Here is a 21305-nt window from a genome sequence, read left to right as displayed (position 1 = left end):
GAGAGACTATTTGTACAGCACTGCCATCGTTGAGATTACTCAACTTTTTTGTGGCGCTCACGAACAAAAGAAAACACCTTTCCATGTCGGAAATTACATAGATTCGATGACGTAAAATAAATAAAAGTGCGGGATTTATGCCACAACCTCTAGAGTACGCGCCGCCCATTTCTGGGTTGTGAGTCAGTCCACCTACACACCGTTCACACTTAAAGGAGCTGTGCAACGATATTCAATTGGAATGTTTTTCACTTGACACAAGCTTACCGGCACACCTGGGACTCAAGGATACTCACAGGCAACGCCACTGGCCAAGAAACTCCTTTGTTGCGGTGTAATTTCAAGGAAAAAAGCGATTATTTTCATTCAATTTCTCCTTTGCAAAATTTGATGACGTAACTCGGGGATCGCAGTACACCCAAGTGACGATATTTGAATGCGGTTCATAGATTGGACCCGAGCATTGCGTGGCACTCGACTTGGGCTCGTGACAATTGCTAGCTCGAGAAGCATTCGGGTAGTGACCCGTGTCCAATCGCTGCACTCTAAAAAAAAGGGTATCACTTTACACCCTTTTGTCCCATATAATACACCCCGAAACTTCATTTCGACGTAAAGCGCCCTATAGTCGAACAGACGGCACAAAATTTTACCAGGGGCTTGATAACGGTGCGATATAACTTATTACATTGCTAAAGTACGTATCAAACACCAAAGAAAGAAAACACGAAGCTTTTGCAGTACGGCCAAGAAAACTCCGATAATTTTTTTTGTAGTCAATAATACGTACATCAGCTATCTTAATAAGTTGTACCACACGGCTATCAAGCCCCTCGTAAACTTTGGGGCCGCCTGTTCGATTATGGGACGCTGTACGTCGAATTGAAGTTTTGGGGTGTATTATATGGGACAATGGGTGTAATAATACACCTTTTTTTCTGAGAGTGTGCAACGACGACAACAGCCGAGCCATAACAATGTCTGGAACTCAGCGCGTGTCCTGCGCTTTGCCAACCCCAGCGCGTGGCTATGATCAACATTGGCGGCATATAATCGGCTCCAGATCACGTGGCCGCTTGTTCTGGCTGCGAGTTGAGGGGGTGAACGCTGCTCGTTTTTCGTTAATTGTTTTCTGGGACTTCTATTGCGTGGGGCGAAAAACGAACGCGTGTTTAATAGGTCATTAACGTTAGGGATCCGTTTTAAGCGGTATTTGCGCAAAGTACAAAAATTGTTGCATCGCTCCTTTAAGCTGACACTAGAAGCTCCTCCTTCAGCGCGAGCTCACTGGCTTCCGGAGTGCTTTGGTTGCACGTGCCCGCGCGTTCAAACTTGTGTTAGCATGAACAGAAAGCTTGCATGGGGGGATCGGTGGCCGAGGGAGATCGAGCGCGCGTGCCGAACGTGCAAGACGTTCGAAACATGAGCTCCGTGGAAGCGTCTGCAACGGCCCTTGCTGGCCGCGGTTCTAATCACTCCGGTGAATCGACGAACGATGACTATAAAATTGTTTTACCACAGATGCCTACAGGAATTACGAGCGAAACATCGGTGCTTCTGCATTGCGATTTGAAAGGGCGCCCCTACCGTATCCAGGATTTTCGACAAGAGATGGCCAGGTGCGGCGTACTCGGCGACATCGCAGCACTTGGTGCGTACCAAATGAATCATGTTTGGATGGCTACCCTTCGAACGGCAGAAGCAAAGAGACGACTCGTGGACGCCAAAGAACTGCAGGTGAAGGGTCTTCGGTGCCTCGTCGTGGATCCCAGCATCACGGAGGTACGGCTTCGTCTCCACTGGATCCCGTATGATGTGCCGGACGACGTTGTGCGTAAGGAATTGGAGCCGTATGGCAAGGTCCTCGAAGTGAGCCGGGAGAAGTGGAATGTTGAAGGCTTCCAAGGGATCGAATCAACGACAAGGTGTGCGCGGATGACACTGAACGAAGGCGGCACGGCCGATACCATGCCACACCAGCTTCGGATCCAAGGTGGTAACGTACTTGTTGTGATCCCTGGTCGGGCGCCCTTGTGCTTACGCTGTAAGCGCACAGGTCATATTCGACGAGAATGCAGGGCGCCGAAGTGCTCGGAGTGTTTTCGCTTCGGGCATTATGGCACCGAATGTGTCAGGTCGTACGCCAGGGTGGCCAGCGGGGCCGGGACGGCCGAGGCCGAGACCAATGACCACGCCATGGATGCCGAGGAAGCGGAGCGTACTATCCAGGGCTTGGCGCCAGAAGTTTCAACCCCTGCCAAAGAACGCAAGAGTGAAGGAAGCAGCTCCTTGGGGGCAGCGAGAGAGAACGGAGGTCAACCGGAAGGCGCACCTCCCAGTGGTGCCGACGTGAAACCCTCTGATGCCGGAGCAGACAAGGAATCGAACGACGCAAGCACCAACGGACCTTCAGATATGGACGACACCAGCGAGTCAACTAAGCGAGCCTTCGATGACGATACGGCAGCAGGAAACGGAGCACGCCAACTACACCCCTGGATGGAACGCACGAAGAAGGGGCGTTACCAGCCCGCGCCCAACGATCCTAAAGAGGAACGTCGGCGCAGGGAAAGCAAGTAAGGCGTTCTTTGCCTGGTTTCCTGGTGTTTAAGATTGCTGCATCAAGACAACTTGGACCCTGACTGCATAGGTTTTTAGTGTCTGCACCGAAGCACAGCACATGATTTGTGAGTCCCAATCAGCCATTACAGTTGCAACGCTGAATGTTCGTGGTTTATGCACTAGAAAAAAGCAGTACCAAATACAGCGATTATTGTCGAAAGAGCAACCCGATTTCTTGGCGTTGCAAGAAACTAAATTGGCTGAGGCGGAACAGGTAGAGGAAGCAGTCAGACCTTTCATGCCTAACTACGAAATCTGTGTGACGCATGCAGTTGGTCATTCGGCAGGGTGTTTCCTACTTCTGAAAAAGTCGGTACCGTTGTCGCAGTTATGCGTTACAACGGACACTGAAGGACGTTTTATTATGTGTGATTTTGTGCTAACGTCAAATCAATTCAGGCTTATTTGCATTTACGCCCCAAATGTGACCACTGACCGCGTTTTATTTTTTGGCGGTTTACGTCGGTATCTTGATTGCGATAGAGCTCTAGTCCTTGTGGGTGACTTTAATTGTGTTGTACGACAGTTGGATAGATCGCCAATAAGACGGAACGCTGATAAGAGTGAACTACTTTTGGGCGAAATGTTGGAGGATTATGACCTGATTGATGTGGGCACTGTAAAAAACGCGAAGAAGGAAATGCGCTTTACCCATTTTCAAGCGTCGTCCAGTGCGCGTTTGGACAGGGTGTATGTTTCTGCCCCTCTAGCAGAACATTTAGGAAAGTACCGTGTCACTCCGGTCTTTTTCTCAGACCACAGTCTGGTTATCGCGACGATAGGCGACAGAGCACCTGAAAAGAAAAAGTTTAATTGGAACTTATGGAAACTAAACATAAAGCTTCTGAAAGACAACGTCTTTCTAAAAAATGTAGAACAGTTTTTGAAAGATGCTTTTAAAGAGCCGGGAGTGGACATTTTCGAGAAATGGGAACTGGCAAAACAAGAAATTAAGGCAATCGCCATTGAGAGGTCATCAATTCTTTCGTACAACGCCCGGTGTGAGGAACGCAGTTTAAACAAGGACTTGATAGAGCTATGTAAAGCAGAGTGCGAAAGACCCGGTAATGGGGTAAAAGACGTCGAGTATGTCAGAGAAAAATTAGATCAGCTCCACCGCGAGCGCTATCGTGGTGCAGTAGTGCGCGCCCGTGCAGAAAAATACACAATGGGCGAGCAGCCCACTAAGCGTGCCTTGGCAGACGAGAAGCGTTACGCACTTCGGAACGAAATAGCCGAAATTGAATTCAAGCAAATGATTACTACGGATCCCGAGAAAATAGCACAGGCCTTCCTCGAGCATTACGCACAGCTTTTTGCTAACAAAACGCAAGGGTGTCATACGGACATTTATGCCCAGCTTTTAGAAAAACTGCCAAGGCTATCGAATGATGAACGCGAAGAGCTTGAGCAAGAAATTACGATCCAAGAAGTGGAGCGCGCAATCGACGACCTGCCGAACTCTAAGACGCCGGGACCGGATGGATTGGGCGCAGAATTTTACAAGAACTTTAAGAGCCTAATAGCTAGTGTTTTTTTGAACGTCATACATACTGCCTATGAAAGAGAATGTTTGCCCTTTTCGTTTTCTCGTGCCTACACTGTCCTGATACCGAAATCTGATGACCCCGTGAAACTGCGCAGCGTCACCGGTTATCGCCCAATAACGCTATGCAATACCGATTACAAGATCTTCGCGAAAATTCTGGCGCGTCGTCTTCAAGGTGTCGCATGTGAGATAATAAGCGAGCATCAAACGTGTGGGATACAGGGAAGGACTATCTTGACAAATGTGCATGTGGCTCGTAGCGTCCTGGAGGCCTGCAGTGACAGCACCACGCAGGTTGCAGTGCTACAGATAGATCTAGATAAGGCATTCGACCGTGTTAGCCATGATGTACTCTTTGATGTTTTGAGTCATGTCAATGTTGGTGACACCATCCTGAAAGGTGTAAAGATGGCCTATAAGGACTGTACAACAAGGCTTATAGTGAACAAAGAGCTCAGTTCTGTTATTAACGTACGAGAGTCGGTACGACAAGGTTGCCCTATGTCTCCCCTTTTGTTTGATTTGTATTTAGAGCTTTTCTGTTTAAGCGTAAAAAATAGTCAACGCGTCCGAGGTTTCCAATTTTATAATGCAGAAGTAAAAATAATGAGTTACGCCGATGACATTGCTGTTTTTTGTAGGGACAAAGAAAGCGTTACCGAAGTCATAACTTTGGCTAAAAGGTTTTGCCACGCTACTGGTGCTGTTATAAACTGGGAAAAGTGCCGTGGTTTCTGGCATGGTGCTTGGGCCACTACACCCTCAGAATTTGGGGGTGTATGCTGGGACACAGTGCCGTGCAGGTACCTCGGGGTGCCATTGCAAAGTTTCCGGAATAGCCAAACGTACTGGTCGGGTGTCGCTACCGACCTGGACAGGCGTGCTTCTCGTTGGAAGCAACGCGAGCTGTCCATTTTTGCCCGAGCGACTGTTTGTAACGTTTTTCTGATTGCGAAGCTCTGGTATGTTCTTCAGGTCATCCATTGTGCGCGAACCAATGTTCAAAAATTTCATCGAATTTTCGCCACGTTTATTTGGAACTCGAAGTATGAGCCGATGAGACGAGACAATCTTTTTCATCGAGTTTGTAACGGTGGCGTGGGGCTTTCCCACCTTTTTGTCAAGCAACTTGTGTCGCGCTTCTTTTTTTTGAGAGACCAGGAACACCCGTTCATTCGCACACTGATTCAAACAAAAGTGTCACCACATTTGCCATCTTTTCTTGTTTCTTCTCATGGCGGCGAGCCAACAAGAATCACTGGTTTTTTGAAAGAAGTTGTTGACACGATGGGGTTTCTGACAGCACGTTTTTCTTTGAATTACCTTTGTGATGTCAGTAAAAAAGCGCTCTATCGCGATTTAGTTGTGAGTGTTTTCCCTATGCCCTTGTATCGAGGTGTGTCCCAACATGGCCACGATGTGCTTAGACGTGTAAAAAGGATGTGTGTTCCCGCGGCTGTTAAGACTTTCTTTTATAAATTACACACGAATACCTTGCCAGTTAAGGTTTGGCTTAAAGAAAGAGGGATCTATGTGCCATGGTCGGTAAATTGCCTTCTATGTAAAAAACCTGAGACTATTGAACATGTGTTTATTTTTTGTTGGGACGCGGTATTTTTCTGGGATGTCCTCCAACGCACTCTAAAGAAAGAATTACCTGTTACCCCAACAGGGATACGTTTCCTTAGAGTGGATAATGATAATGAAGTCCCTTATGACATGATTATGTTGTTAGCTTTGTGCAGCATTTGGAGATCACGTATGGCTGTTCGACATGCTGACCTCGACGCAAAAGAAGTGCGGATATATTTCTTCAACCTTGTAAAACAAGTACAGAGTGTGTATTTGAACTGTGAACCTGAGCCGGAGTGGACTAGTATTTTAAAATCACTCCTCGAAATGCGTGATTTTTAATACGCTGTGCAAAAAAGCTGTGCAGTGCTGTTAGAATGACATGAATGTTTTTGTACCTACCATGCAATAAAGAAAAAAAAAAAAAAAGGATCGGTGGCCGAGTGGTCTAGCGCACACCAGCTCGGAGCACGTGGAGCGAAAGCTCGCGCCGCAGAACCCAGGGATCCTGGGTTCGAGCCCCACCCCTGCCCGTTTCGATCTGGATGAGCATCGTACCGGCGTGCGGTCGTGTATCACTAATGCGTGGTGCACGTTAAAGACCCCAGGCTAGCGGCTCTACCGCACTGGCTAAATTTCTCATCTACAGCTGGGAGATTCGTCGCCCCTGTGAGGCAGACCAAGTTCTAGGCTGTATAAACACACACACAACCCAATTTTTTTAGAAAGCTTGCGCTGAAGGCGGAGCTTCTATGGTCTCAGCTTAAAACGGAGTATGGCGTTGCAACACTTCGGTATTGTTTCCTTTTTGCTGTGGAATGCCTGGAAAAGCGTGTCTCGACTCGAACTCTTAGCGTCTTAGCATAACCTTCTCTATACTCACAAAGCCTGGCAGTTCGACGAAGAAGCCATAGATTGCCCAGTCGCAGATTTGGAGCTCGAGGATCTGGTAGCACAGAGCTTCAAAGAGCCGTTTCTCGGGGAACCTGGACGTTACGCACAGCTTTTGCAGCGGCGAGGACCCGAAACAGACTCGTTCGCTCGGGAGGAGTGTGTTTCGGCGTCTCGCCGCAGCGGGGCACCAGTCACGTGGTTCTCCTCCCATCCGCTGTGTGCCGCTCCACCTTTTTCATTTCGGCGGCCACTTCTCGTAGCGATCAGCCAGGATTTGTCAGTCTGTAGGAGGCTATGGGCAAACCGATGCGTCCTGGCGTTGCCCTGTGCTAACGCCGCGCTTGCTGTGAGTCGCTGAAAGAAGCGCCAGACGGCGACGCTAACGACAGCCATAGGCGGCGCTGCCTGGACCCCCAAATGATAACGCTTGAGGGAATGGAAGGTAAGGTGCAGGCCTTTGTCTTCTAGGCGCTATTAGGTCTTGACGCAGTCTGGGTACCTCGTTAACGTCCCCACGATTGCGTCTTCATATTTTGTGTCTTTTTTTCCTTCCCATGGTCATGCACGCAGTCGGGACTGGGTTATTGATTTCTATGTTGGGCCCCGATTTCTGCACTCTAGGAATGGTGAACAGCCCTGCGTTCAAAAACTAATTACGGCCGTCTTTCCTGTGCACTGAGTGGGAGAGCAATCGGCGCCTCCAAGCGAGGGGGCACTCTGCTGATGCAACTCGTCGGCGCGTTCACGCCTGGCTCTTTACTGTTGCCTGCAGTTCGCACTTTCCCCTCTACCCCTATTCCCCGTTTCCCTCTGGATGCAGAGAAGTCGGCGCTGAATCCCAGAGGGCGACTGAATTGACCGGTCCTGTAATTACGGCGCGTTCATGTTGTGATAGAAGTTGAAGTTGTCATATCAAAGTTTAGACAGCTGGTAGTTGGTCCGCGTTCAAAATTCCGTCTGGGCTATCCGTTGCATGTGGCCAAGTGACCATTCCAGAAATACGCAGCGCCTCTCATCGACGTTTCGACGCACTACGGCAGTCCGACGTGCGACGGATTATATCCATGAATAGAAGGGTACGGCTCATGTTGGTTTAGCATTTCGCGATTGCTGAAAGCAGGACGATAACAAAACAGAGGACGTACCGGCTTTCAGGGTTGTGCTTCGGAGCATTCCAAATGAGTACATTCTGCTGGTGTTGACAAAGAGACGGTCTTGCAAAAGAGCCGGAATTCAAACTTTCCTTGGCGGCAAAACAATAAAAGTAGCAGACAAAAAAAAAAAGAAAACACAAAAAACTAGAGACGTGTTGTCAGGTTTTCTGAACGTTATGAATGGCGGCTTAATTTGAAAATTCCGTACAAAAATTGTTATTTCCTTTTTGCCATTCCTGCTTGGGACATTTGCATGGAAAGTGAATTATAAGTTTGCCTTCCTGCAGAACGCGAAGACAGCCAATCATGACCCACAATAAAAAAAGTCCCATCAGGTGACGACAATAAATTTCTTTTGTCACAGATAAATATTTTAGAATATAATATAATTCTCAGCTTCATCGTTTGCTGGGATCCTCCTATTGTTGGCCGATAATGGCGGTTTTTGAGTTCTGCAGAAAACTGAACATACATACTTTTTTTTTTATCTCGAATGTGCTTAAAATTGTTTTTCACGGAGCAGTTCATAAACTTCGAACGATACTTTTTTCAACGTTCACGGCTCTAAAATATTTAATAATGTGCTCATGATCAAAAATAACAATAGCGACAACAATAGAAATACACGTTGATAAGAACAAGAACAACAACAACAATAAAAATAAATATAATCTTGCTTGGTCGGCGTTTGAACGTGGTCAGCAAACGCTTTCATTACATTTTCCGTAAACAAGTGTCGAGTGTCTCGTTTCGACTGTTGCACTTTTTTATTTTATCTTTCGCAGGAATTTTCGTTCCATCGGAAGCTTCAGCTAAGAATCTAGCGGGCATCCCATTAAGGCCTGTTCACACTCTTGCTGCCGAGTACGACCGAGAGAGATCAGACCGGTTTTTAAGACTCTTGCGATCTCTTAGGACCAGCTCCGCTGCCGCGCATCCGGTCCTAAGAAGTCGCGAAAGGCTTAAAAACCGGTCTGGTCTCTCTCGGTCTTACTCAGTCGCAAGAGTGTGAACGGCGCTTTACTTTGTTTTCCTTGACGCGGAGGAAAAAAAATGTTATTCGCTCCGCCTTGTTTTGTCGCCAAAAGAAGAGCGTTATATAAAGATAAGGAGTATTGCGTGTTTCTTGCTAGTGAACATCTGTCGCTTCCCTTTGTCGAGAGGGCGTTGACGTAGGACGGTGCTCTTGCCTTACGAGCTGAGGTTAGGAAACCCTTCATTGTTGTGTGGCGACTGCGATGATTGCGTTGCCAGGGCATCCTTTGATCTTGTCGTGGTTGTATTGTATTACTGTATAATCTGTAATTGGAGGATTTCCTCAAAGCTGCTGTTTATGTAATTCCCGGCGACTTGCTTTTCCGAAAAAAAGTTTTTTCGGAACCTCTCCCCCTCCCCCGGGAATGTCTGCAAAATAAAGCATTTAACTGGATTGAACAGGAGAGTATTCATAATATTTTTATTATTCCTTTCTTAGCATGTAATAAAAATCAAAGGGAAGGCATGATTCAACCCCACGGAGCTATAAAAATCAAAAAATACCTGCAATGGTCGTCAAAAAAATGTTTTTAAAAAATTTTGTTAGTTTTTTTTTTTTTTATTTGTCGTGCGCCTTTTTGTAGATACCTGAATCAAAACCGCAGAAACAGTCAACGTAGTAAATGGAAGGTTTGCTATACACCAACTCATGTTTACAAACAAACCGGAGCGCCCCTAGCGGACGCCACCAGCGCCGCGCATGCGCGATGGGGGTGTGGGCAAGAAGCTCGCCGTCGCCCATAAACAAACCATTGAAATGCGATGTTATCGGCGTCTGTGTGAGTCCCCCTGCCCTTCTTCGCGTTCGAATTGTTGATTCTCCGTCTTCTTGGCAATGTCTGACTGCGGGCTCAGCGAAATTAACAAGGCTCGTTACACTGCAAAACTTCACGTCAATAATGTGACATGCGGCGATTCATTCCGCGTGGACGCCGCAGAATGTACGCTAAAGCCCGATTCGCATGATGAGATTTCGCTCGCAATTTTCAGTCGCAACGTCGCTCGGGCTGCAAAAGCGTGAACCGTAGCTGAGATGGTCAGCGTCGATACTAAAAATCTAAAGCAGAATCGGACCATGCGAATCAGGCCTAGCAAGTCGGTGATGGTCACGGGTAACAATGATCAACATCTCCTCCTATCGGCTGTTTACATCGAGCCTGCTTACCGACTTCCAATTTAAGTCTTTTGAGTCGTGCACTTACTTCTTATCGCAAGTACCAGGCCAAGATTTTGTCTACGGGCCGGCGTCATCTAAGAGAGCAGACGACAAGCAGCAACGTTTGAAAGAGCAGACGACAATTCGAACGATCAGATGGCCGTTTGAACTTGAAAACGCACTGAACGTAGTCGCAGGTGGTCCGCACATCTTGACGGTTTTCTGGCGTTCATGTTGGAACAAAACAAATAAATCTGATGACCACAAGTATCCGTGAATTCAACCCAAAGTGCTTCCCGCCTTAGCAATCGTTGTCCGACGGCGTCGGCTTTTCCCTTTTCACGGCACATATCCATATTCTCGGACGAACCGAGCACGTGGAAACTGAGCTTCAAACCTTTCTCGACACTTTCAGTACGGCCCCAGTCGCGGCGTTTTGACGAGAAGGCAAGTTTTCGTCTCGTTCCTTTCAAAACAACGCAGGAATACACGTCTGGCATAGGGACTTCTGCCCACAGCTCCAGACCGGAAGTGCGACCGACGCGCCACCACTGCGCCGTGACGTAACAGAGATGAGTTCGTGTATATTGGCCGTAATGTAGTCGCTTTTATTTTTTTTGAACTGTTAAATTTGAGTAAACTTTAGATAGACGTCGTTGTGTGAAGCCTTTCATGTGTTTCCAGGAAGCACGTACACTTGGTCACTTTGCTGTATAGTTAAATGTAAGAGTGCCACCATTAGGAATTTTTGTATGAGTTCATCAGATCTCTTCTCTCACACGACAATATATATATATATATATATATATATATATATATATATATATATTCCTTAACGTCTTTTTCTGTCCGTTTATTAAATCGTGGAACACTTCACCGATGTAGCTTCTTAAAAGTACAGAAACACCTTAAGCTCAAAAAGAAAAAGAGGAATGCAGTCAAATATTTTTAATATCCCAGTAAAGTCCTCTTAAATTGTCCTTCCGAGTTTGGTCGAGAAGTGTCCGTGGAAGTCTGCAAGACCTAATATGAGGGCTTAGCGAGTATTCCGTCTTTTCTTTGTCTAAATTCAATTGTGCGTGTGGGCGTGCGGGTATTCTTTTGTCGGCTGAAGTTTTTATGAAGGCATTTAGAAGCTCCGAAGTTTTCTTGATTGTGTCATGTCGCGGATTCTCAAGAGACGTCGCCAAAATGTCAAGGTTTAAAGTCTGAGTTTAGGTTGAACGTTTTTTTTTCTTTTGCCAGTTGCATATTTTTATTACAATAATTAGGCTTGTATTAAGATCAAAGTTCACTAGAAAGATCATACTCACTGTATCAAGTAGGCATTTCTTCATCCCAAGTATATTTGCAATGATGGCGTATTAGATGACGTGAAATAAGTATACTAAGGTTCAACACGGACGTGAAATAAGTATACTAAGGTTATTGATAATCACTAGTGCAGTGGTAGTTCAAATGAGAATATTATTTTTTTTACGAGTCACAGGAGTTCTTTTTATGGAAATACTACCGGTGCAACTTTGATAAATTTATTTGCCTAATTATTTATATTAATTGTTCTATTCATTCATTCATTCATTGCAGATCATGTGAGCTTGACTTTGTTCGAAACAAGCACCCAAATATCTAGCGTGCCTAATTAAACGGAAATGACAGCTTCGTTAACTAAAACCTAATGTTTTCCGCGCATAACACCTATATACATCTAAATTCGATGCTGCTATTAACACATAATATTTTCATGAGTCTCGCTAAAAATAGGCATACGCTCGCATTAACGTCTTTTCCTTTCTGTCGAGCTAAGTTGAGACTCGACATGTTCAAAGAAAAAATAAAACAACACACGATGATGGCGATAGTCATTCCCGAGCTGCATAGAACAGGAACTGCAACCAAACTCCTCGATCAAAGCCAGCATCCCTGCCATCGCTCCGTTCTTAGGGGTAAACGACCCTAGCATATATTAGGTTTCTTCCATAACGACACTGCGCTCCAGGCAGCACGCTATCTCATTTCCCCTAATGTGCCGCGGTTTGAGGACACGAGCAACCGTCAATGACGCCGTCCAGCGCACGGACAAGCCGCCTCAAACTACACACAACTCTCCCCTAAGCTGACTGTCTGCTGGAAGCTACGCGTTAGTTGCACCAATCACACGCCCATCATTCGCCACGTGATCACGCTTCCTCAATGGGACGTTCTGGATGGAAGGCTCTAGGGCGTCTCTAGGGCGTAACTCGAAACCGCTGATTGGTTTGGCCGTGGTTGCAGACTGAGACAGTAGCTGCTCACTGGTCGATGTGGCCGGAGGGTACAGTGACGTCGATCGTTCCTCGAAACAGGATTTTTTTTTTTTTTTTGGCACGTCTCGTAGTTTTTATAGCGGTTCAACTTGAAGGAGAGCACACGACGCTCAGTTGACTGATTAGCGGAGCGTGCAATGAGGCCCCTATAAATAGGCGGCACTGTAAGGAGCACTCTACGCGAGCGCTGCGACTGATTTTCTTCCGGAAGGACGGCGAAGCAAGGACTCTCATTGTTTTGACGCAACGTGCGGTGGTTTTTTTTTTGTTTTCTTGCAAAAACTGGAGTGTGTTGGTGGTCGTACGTGTAGTGTTCTTGTTTTTGTTTTATATTAGCGCCCTTTTATAGGCTCGATCAGTGACGTAACCGAAATGATTTTCCTCTCGTGTTGTGATCCTGAATATTGATCAACAGTTGCGACGACAAATTTGGTGTCTGTAAAAAGCACGGTGGAAGTTGGTAGCCTTCCCGTTTTTGAAGCAACACCGCCGAAGTTGGCAGTCAGACAAAGTTGTTATGGCCGACCTTTGGACAATCTTGGAAAGCCGACAACGGCAACGTTTTTGGTCGCGCACATCGGTACAGTAGAAAGCACACCGGGATTGGTATGCTTAAAAAATATAATGATGAAGTGTGATTTGATGATTTGTTTTGATTCAAACTCGACGAATCGGCCAGACATACTTGGTGATTCGACAGCCTAAGAAACACGAGGCGCGGCGTATTATATTCACGTTTCTCGGACCGTGATTCGTTCTTCGACGACGTTGTCATCGGCTAACGCCGCTGTCTCATCATTGGCTATTAAACCGCAATAAGGTACACGAGGTCATATCCTAAAGTACACTGAAGTAAAAGGAAGAAAAAAAGCTATTGTTTTCGCGAAGTGCTTGGAGGTAACACATACGTCTATAAGCCAATGTGCAAAGAAAAACTAAAGAAAAGAAGAAAGAAATTGAGCAATAATTAGGTTTCGAAACTCAATCTAAAAATGCCGACGCGCTTCTATATCTGGCTCTTATGTTATTGGGCTGACGTGCGAAAATGAAGCATACCTTACTCAAAATTAGTCTCGCGACGTATAAATATTTTGCAAATGATTTTTTTCTGAGAAAGTTAATTTTTCTACATGCGTTTGCAGTCCACGCACTTAAATAAAGTTTATTCTTGGGGGGGGGGGGGGGGGGGGGTTCAACGAGCAATCCCACGACACGCGTCTATGTCGTTCCGATGTGCCGAAATATTGAAAGCACTCCCAACTCAAGTTGTGTCTCACGACAGATTTTGTGTCGCAGAACACATTGTGACGCGAAACACATTTTTGACGCAAGACACATTCTGACGCGAGGCGCATTTTTTTGCGCGTCTCGCCAGACACACACAAAAAAAGAAGCAATTCTATTTTTCGGGAACGACTTCATCTCACGACATACGTGTCCTATCCCACTACGAAAAAAAAAACTTTTTTTTTTTGGGGGGGGGGGGGGGGGGGTGATTTAGAGGCCATACTTACCGACATTTTAAGAAACGTAGGGTGTGACGAGTCTCGGGCGTTTTCTTATCACTCTGCTGTTAATTTATTGCGGCGTCATCCAATGGGAACACCGTAGCCGAAAAAAAAGACCAATAAAATTATTATTATTAAAAAAAAAAACACGAAGTATACGAATCGTTATCACAAAACACTGCCCCTTGCGTTTCCCATGCTCTCAGGGAGTATTCCAGACGAATTCCGCTCCAGTACGTTAGATAAAGTGAGTTTTGTAAAGAGACCCATCTTATACCATTAATCCGTTCCGTCTCCGCTTTAATGAAAACACCGGCTTGAAGTCCCCTTCAACGTTCATTAGAAGTACGAGAGAGCGACAGAATCTGCTTCAAGTGACGGTCTGGCGCCGGAGGCCGAGGGAAGTTAGAGATCCCCTTTTTGAATTGGAGAGCAGCTAAACTCGCTCCGAGTTTTCTCAAACGGCCTTCGATGTTTAAAATTTTCAGGCTTTCCTCTCGATCGCGGGATGAGGCTCCGGCCACGGCTGGCGAAGGACGAAGACAAATTTCGTTAACGCTGCCTCGGCCTCTCCCCCTTGGGCGGCCTCTTGTGCCGGTGTCGGCCCGGCGAGGTACTAATCTCGTTAGTGCGCACCACGTGATCTTCTTGCTGTTGCACGTGGCGCGTGCGCAGTTGTCGCCGTCGCCGTCGACATCCGTTCGAGAGGACTCCGTTTCGGTACAGCTTAGCAAAACAACAAAACCTCCACTGCAAAAACAAGAAAAGAAAAAATGTCTGCGAGTTTATTTTTTTTTGCATAACATGGGAGACAGCCAATCGTGACAATGGCAAACGTTCGTTTGCTTTTCGTTTGCTTTATTTTCGGTGACAAACAAACAACTATACGCCTGTACGGTGGTGCCCTACGTCATGATGAAAAGAATTCACATCTCAAGAACAAATGTTGACACGTCAGACCGAAATGAACACGGGTTCTCATCTAAAAATATCAACATAAAAATGTATCCAAGTGGAATTTGAGCTTATAAGAAACTATTCCCAGACGAGTAATATGGGATCAGTGGTGTGCGAAAACGGAGGGATGAAACAATGAGCGTACACGACTATACTTTTCAGGAATACATAAATATACACAGTTTGTTGACGCTGCGCATTCAACAACACAGTTATTTGTTGAAAAAGAATGAACCTTAAAAAAAAAAAAAAAAAAAACATCCCTTACAAAAATGGCATATCTGGACTTATATAAAAAAACACAAATATGGATATATAAAAAATTGGGCAGATCTGGCCATATCAAGCACACCAGTTTATATAAGCCTTATATAGCCAGATCTGCCCAATTTTTTATATATCCATATCTGGGTCTGCCAAATAGGGGTATATCTGCCTCCCATATCAGGGTGTTTTTTTTTTCTTATTCTTGCAGATTTGTTTTTAAAAAAAAAAAGTCATGAAAGCTACACTTATGCGGCTTCTGCGAGTGAGTTATATGCCCAGGGGAACATTACATGGGCGCTAAGCTTTGCGATTACTCGGCTAATTAATTAAAATTCACTAAGGAACTTCTCAATTAGTGAAAATAGACATGCGGTTCCAATAAGCAGCTAGCGGGGCGTCGTCCAAAATCCCTAAATCAGTTATTCTCAGTATTTCAGCGCGTGAGAAGCGCACTAAAGTTACCAATCGTGGAACAGGTACAAGGCTAGCGGCTTCGGTAAGGCGCCCGTGCAATTTTTCTATTTGATATCTAGCCCCAGCCTTGTACCTGGTCCACGAGTGGTAACTTCAGCGCACTACTGCGCTTCACACGCGCTCAGTCTTTCTAAAAATTACTGGTTTAGGGGTCTTGGACGACGCTCAGCAAGTTTCTAACTGAAACCATATGTCTATTTTCACCAATTAAAAAGTTAATTAATGAATTTTAATTAATTTGCCGACTAATCGGAAAGATTAGCAAACTACATAACGTCCCCCTGGGCGTATCACTCTCGCACAAACGGCATAAGTGTAGCGGTCACGGCGTCATTTAAAACAAATCTGCAAGAATAAAAAAAAAACGCTATCCACCGTGCTGGTAGTTGACTCTTCGACCCTCCACAGCGGGAGCAATGGTAAGCTGTGCCGCGCTCGGCTGTAGCGATTACCCGGTATCCCGACGATCGTTTCGTCGGCATGAACCGCGAGACATCCGTCAAGTTAGAGAAAGTACGAGCGGGAGGAGTGGGATACGCCCGCGGATGACCGAGTTTGCGGCACGCATCTCATAGTGGCGAGCAACGCCACTTTTCGACCGTTGTTTACGTTCGTGCACTCCTTTTCATCGGCTTTTGCCCATTCGTGGAGTAGATGTCCTGTGCCTATCGTTACATAACGCCGATAACGGCGATCGGTCGGCGGCGGCTCCGTGTGCAAGCTCGCCGAGACGCCGCCGTCAGGGGATCGGTTTGTGCCGCCCGCGAGACGGTAGCCCTTGCAAGGAGCGAAAGTATGTTGGCATGCCGGTTAGAAAATATCATAATAGTAAGCTTAGTCAATGAGAGTTTTCCGTTATTTGATTTATCCTCATCTCACGGTTTAGATTATGACGGTAACCTAGCATTGTTTTCCAGTATTTCGGAAAATCAGAACAATCTTTCTACAAGCGACTCGTCAAATTTTGGAACTCGGTATTAAGAGTCTGTGATGCTGTTGTTTTTTGGCGACACGTCAAAACTTTGTCGGCGGCATATCGAAACTTTCTGCTTGTAGCGCAATCGCACCAATGCTGAAACATTCTGCACAATGATTCTCCCGGCTGCCAGGAGAGAGACACGGCCTAAAGCTAGAGGTAATCTGGAAGAATACATTTAGGAAAAACGATCAATTGTCACGAAATAGGTTGCAGCGCACTTACGTTGACGAGACGCGACTTGAAAGGTGGTATTTGAGGGAGATGTCGACACGGCCACGGCAAAACCACCACTCGAACACAGAAACGAGAAGGTGCCCGTGAAGATTCAACACAATGTAGCACAAGCTGTCGTTTGTAGAACCGAACACTAAACGCATCACAAAATATTCTTGGGCTTCTTTGAAGAAATCGCTTGCAAAAGCGGACATACGCAGCGGCCACAGAGGGAAAATTCACACGCCAAACTAGGTCCGGCTAAACGCATTTCGAGATCGGCAACGGCTAATGCGTCATCCGTCAAACCACGTGACCACTTACCTTTTACAACGCTTTCAGCTTAGGGAGAGAGAGAAAAGGATCGAAGGAGAGGCCAAAACGGGGTTTCACGAACAAAAGGCTTATCTTATGGGGCCACAACAAGGGGATGTGTCACTTGTAACGAGGGTTGACAGTGCTGTGAATGCTAAGTGTGGCCTTGGGTGCCAGGCAGGTGCGATGTCCTGCTTTGTCACCAGATTCTAGACTGTAGTCACGTGACCCTAACCGGAGACACGATTTGCCTAAAACACGCGTAGCATCTACCCTGCTGTCAATACCGAGTGAACATACTGCTCTATTAAGCCCAGCTTTTGAACTCAAAACGATGCGAGTTTCAGGAGACTATGTTTTACGCTGTATAAGTTATAACCGACATTATAATTTTAAATGAAAAAATAAACCGGACTATTTTTGTGCATGATGTTGACAAATAAATAGATAAATAAATATGTATATACATATTTTTACAAATAAATTTAAAATCATGTGTACACTGTTTCCAATTTTTTTACGAACGAGTTTCACATAAAAGACACCACGGACAGCACATCTTCCGACTTTCAACACACGATGAATCGCCGACGCTCGCAAACGAACTTGTGCGATGCTGCGCGAACCGTTTTGAAAGAGCTGCGTATTGTACTCCGGGCGCAACGGCTTCCGTTCGAAGGGAAAAGGATTCGGGACGGCGAAGTAGTGTCTTGCATCTTGAGTAAGCTAACGGTTCGTGTTTGCCCGCTCAATTTAGCGGGAAAACATTAAAAAAAAAATTAGTTTCACGGCCAGATTTCGCGGGAAAATTGACGTCAACGTGACATACGTACAAATTTAATTTCTCGCTAAATTTAACGGGGCGGTTACACCGATGGCGACGCCAACACCGCCTAACTCGGAAACGGGTGCCTTAGAGCTGCGACTAAAATCCATTATTTGATTAACTCGCGTTCCGATCGCACTTCGTCATATTGTCACACATCAGACATACAACCAAATTTCATTTGTCTTTCAATCTTCAAATTGCGCAATTGATTAATTGGTCCAAATTCCTGGAATAACTTCACTTTAAGGATGTTGACAATAGTTAACCACTTACATGAGACTCATGCAATATAGATCTATCAACTGGTGTCTTAGCGAGTACATATAACTTGTTGCTTGCACGACTGAAACGGGCCCATATATCATTATCAGGTGTTATATTTGCACGCGTATATGGCGATATATGAACGTATTTACGCACTTATACGGCCAGATCTGGCAGTATTTGCCCACCTATTTGGCGAAATACGGCCGTATTAGCTCCCAGATCTGGCGAAATACAGCCCTATTTGACTGCTTATATTATCATATCTGTCCGTATATAAAATATATCAGGCCCATATCTGACATTTTCGTACGGGATAAACCATGCATTATTCGTCTATTTCACCGAGAGTGTAAAACAACCAGTTTACATTCTATCACACTACTAAAACACTTTGACTTGTAATGCCCCAGCAGAATGTTGTCCGCAAGTATTGTGCGCTAAGGCGCGAAACACATGTACGACGAAACCTTCCGATCCGACGTGCGGACTGCCGGAATGACCTTGGGGGGAAAGGGTTTTCGTAGCATCGGAGAGCGTTGAAAACCCTCGCCTCCGACCGTCGTATTGCGCGGTCGGACGTCGGATCGGACGGTTTCGTCGTACATGTGTTTCGCGCTTAATGCCCGAGTCCCACTAGAGCGACAAACAGAAACAAACGACAGCGACAAGCCTCAAACATATGCAGCACGCTCGCGACGGTAGCTTTTGCAGGCGTTTAATAGTCGTTCGGTGCTTGTGAAGTAAGCACGAGTGATTACAGGCCTGCTAAAGATACCCTCGCGTGCATGATGCTCGTGTTTGAGCATAGCCTTCTTAATTCTGCGAAGCCTGTCACATCGCGAAAGACTCTGGTTTGAGGCTTGTCGCTGTCGTTTGTTTCTGTTTGTCTCTCTAGTGGGACTCGGACATAACTGTGGCTGAGCGTAACTGCAGTTAAGCGTGCCCGTGTAACAAAAGTATAAGCAACAATTATAATAAAAACAAAAACGCTTATACATTTTTTGTGAACTATTGGTCTATATAAACCAACAGGCTCCATGCCTGCAAACGAGCCCGCGTTTGCCGCACCATGTGTGCGCGGTGCCCACCCATGGTCACAAAAGTCACAACCGCAGCAGTGTGACGTTAGAGAGTTAAGTTTAGGGCCGCCGTAGCCGTGGTGCGCACCCGATGGAGCCAGTCGAGCAGCGCTCAAAGTGCATCATCATCATCATGGCGCTCATCCAGTGAGCCAATCAAAGAGTGGATGGATGAATGGATGAATCCGGCTGAGCCCTTTGGATCGGGTGGTAGCTTACGCCACCTAGCCATTTTGTTTTCAGTGTCAGAGTCAGAGTGCGAGACAGCGTCCCCTACGAGTTAATTCGGGTGTTGCATTGTCACGTGGGGCAGGTTCCGCAGCTCTCGTTGGCTCACTGGGCACAGCGTCGCTATTATAGGTACGTCCGTAGAATCCTACGTACGCCCGCGCATCCACCGCGAGATTGTTTTAACCCGCGCCATTTTTTTGTGTGTGATTTGACAGACGACGTGCCATTTCTATGTGAAACCAATTTTGAAGCGTTTGTACACTTTTCGTATCTAATAAATGGGATGGTACGGTACACGTTAATATAAATACGCCAATAATTAGATAATAAAATATGTTACACGCAAATAAATAAACGAAAGAACAAATATCAATAAATGCATAAACATATAAATAGACATAAATGAATAAATAAACAATAACAAAAATACCAGCGACCTACGAGGAAGCACTCAGTTGCTGGTCGTGATTGGATAAAAGTGTATTAATTTTTCTTTTTATGACCAGCCTGTCTTGTGTCTTTTTGCAAGCGAGCAGCATGCACCAACTCCCACAGACGTCAGCGCTACGTCCGCCTTGGTACAATACTATTTGTGTCCATTGCGAGGAACACCAACTGGCGGTAATGAAGAGGTGGGAGTATCTGTCTGTAGGCCATTTTACTGAAAGAGGGCAAGTGTGAAGAAGGGAAAAGGCTACCGGCGCTTTCCTCCTTGCTGGTTAGTTAGGTACGAGTGGAAGGCCCGGATGAACGCCAATTGGACGCGTGTGTTGATCCGAGTTGGCTCGTTTTCTTCGCGGTTTCCTCGATTTCTTCGCGTCCAGATTTAATTAGAGCTAGTGCATTCAATGAATACAATCCCCTGGTCATTGCGTCATCATTGTTCGGTAATAGGCTGCACGAATAACGACCGAAAAGGCGGAACATTACGGATGACAGCCGTATCGTTCACGAAATCCGACGAGGCAACTGCGGCTGCAATGTCTTCAAACTCTATCGCTTTCCAAATGAACAAAACCTCCGGCGGCAATGGGTTGCGTCCGTAGACAGAAGACACTTTTGACCGACGCCATCCTCGCGAGTGTGCTCGGAACGTTTCGTGAATAGAGCGGGCACCGAACTTACTGCTGTACCGTCGATGGGCATAGGCTAGTGCAAGTTTCTTCGAGAAAATCGCTGTTTCAGCCTGTGACTTTTCGCAGCCTAATCGATTTTAATGCTGATATCTTGCAGTCGTGACACTGACACAATTTTTTTTATCTACAACGCGTAGTTGTAGGCTCATTTTCGCCGCTGGCTGTGGCTGGAAATTGTCGAAAAGTTAGTTCTAACGGTTTTCCTTAATCCCGATCTTCTGCGGGATAGCAATGAGCCGTGAACTTATGTTGGCCGTCTAAACGCGACTGAGATCTTCTTATTTTGCAACTGAGCATGTAACGTAGCTTGAAAAAAAGCTTCAATTTCTATTGCTGAAACATGCTCATGCATCGATTTCGAATCGTTGAACCATTGATCGACTCGCTCCGGCAATGGGCCCATCTCGACTTCGCTGTTTTCAGGTCTAGCCAAAGGACACACTCGTCGACACGGGTTCTTCAATTAAAACTTTTATAAACATCTGCAAACCTGAGGGAGCTTGCCTTCACTCGTTCCCTGCAATGTTCTTATTTCGCGCGTCGTTTTCTCATTATATTTCATTGTTATGGACGACACGAAACGCCGAAAATATTTTCGGTGTACTGCATTTACGACAAGAAGTTCAATCGCTGTGAGCTGATGCAATCTTTTGGGTACTCACTTCCGATTTCTATCGGTGGCGCGTTTATTGCGGTTCAGTGCATCGCCAGTACGGCGACGCACTGGCGCATCGCCGCACTGGCGGATACCATAATGCGGAG

General features: G+C 46.0%; 1 protein-coding gene across 1 annotated transcript; it reads left to right on the top strand.

Annotated features, from left to right (window-relative positions):
• Positions 1 to 1866: 1866 nt before the first annotated feature.
• Positions 1867 to 2631, top strand: LOC121837650 (the record flags this gene model as incomplete). Its single annotated transcript, XM_042293347.1, has 1 exon — positions 1867 to 2631. A coding segment is annotated over one exon (714 nt), but the record flags the coding sequence as incomplete, so codon positions are not given.
• Between the last annotated feature and the right edge of the window lie 18674 nt (positions 2632 to 21305).

Source organism: Ixodes scapularis, unplaced genomic scaffold (assembly GCF_016920785.2).
Source record: "Ixodes scapularis isolate PalLabHiFi unplaced genomic scaffold, ASM1692078v2 PGA_scaffold4__175_contigs__length_147842914, whole genome shotgun sequence".
NCBI classification, from domain to species: Eukaryota; Metazoa; Arthropoda; class Arachnida; order Ixodida; family Ixodidae; genus Ixodes; species Ixodes scapularis.
The sequence above is the reverse complement of the archived record's forward strand: the minus strand, read 5'-3'. Positions and strand labels throughout refer to the sequence as shown.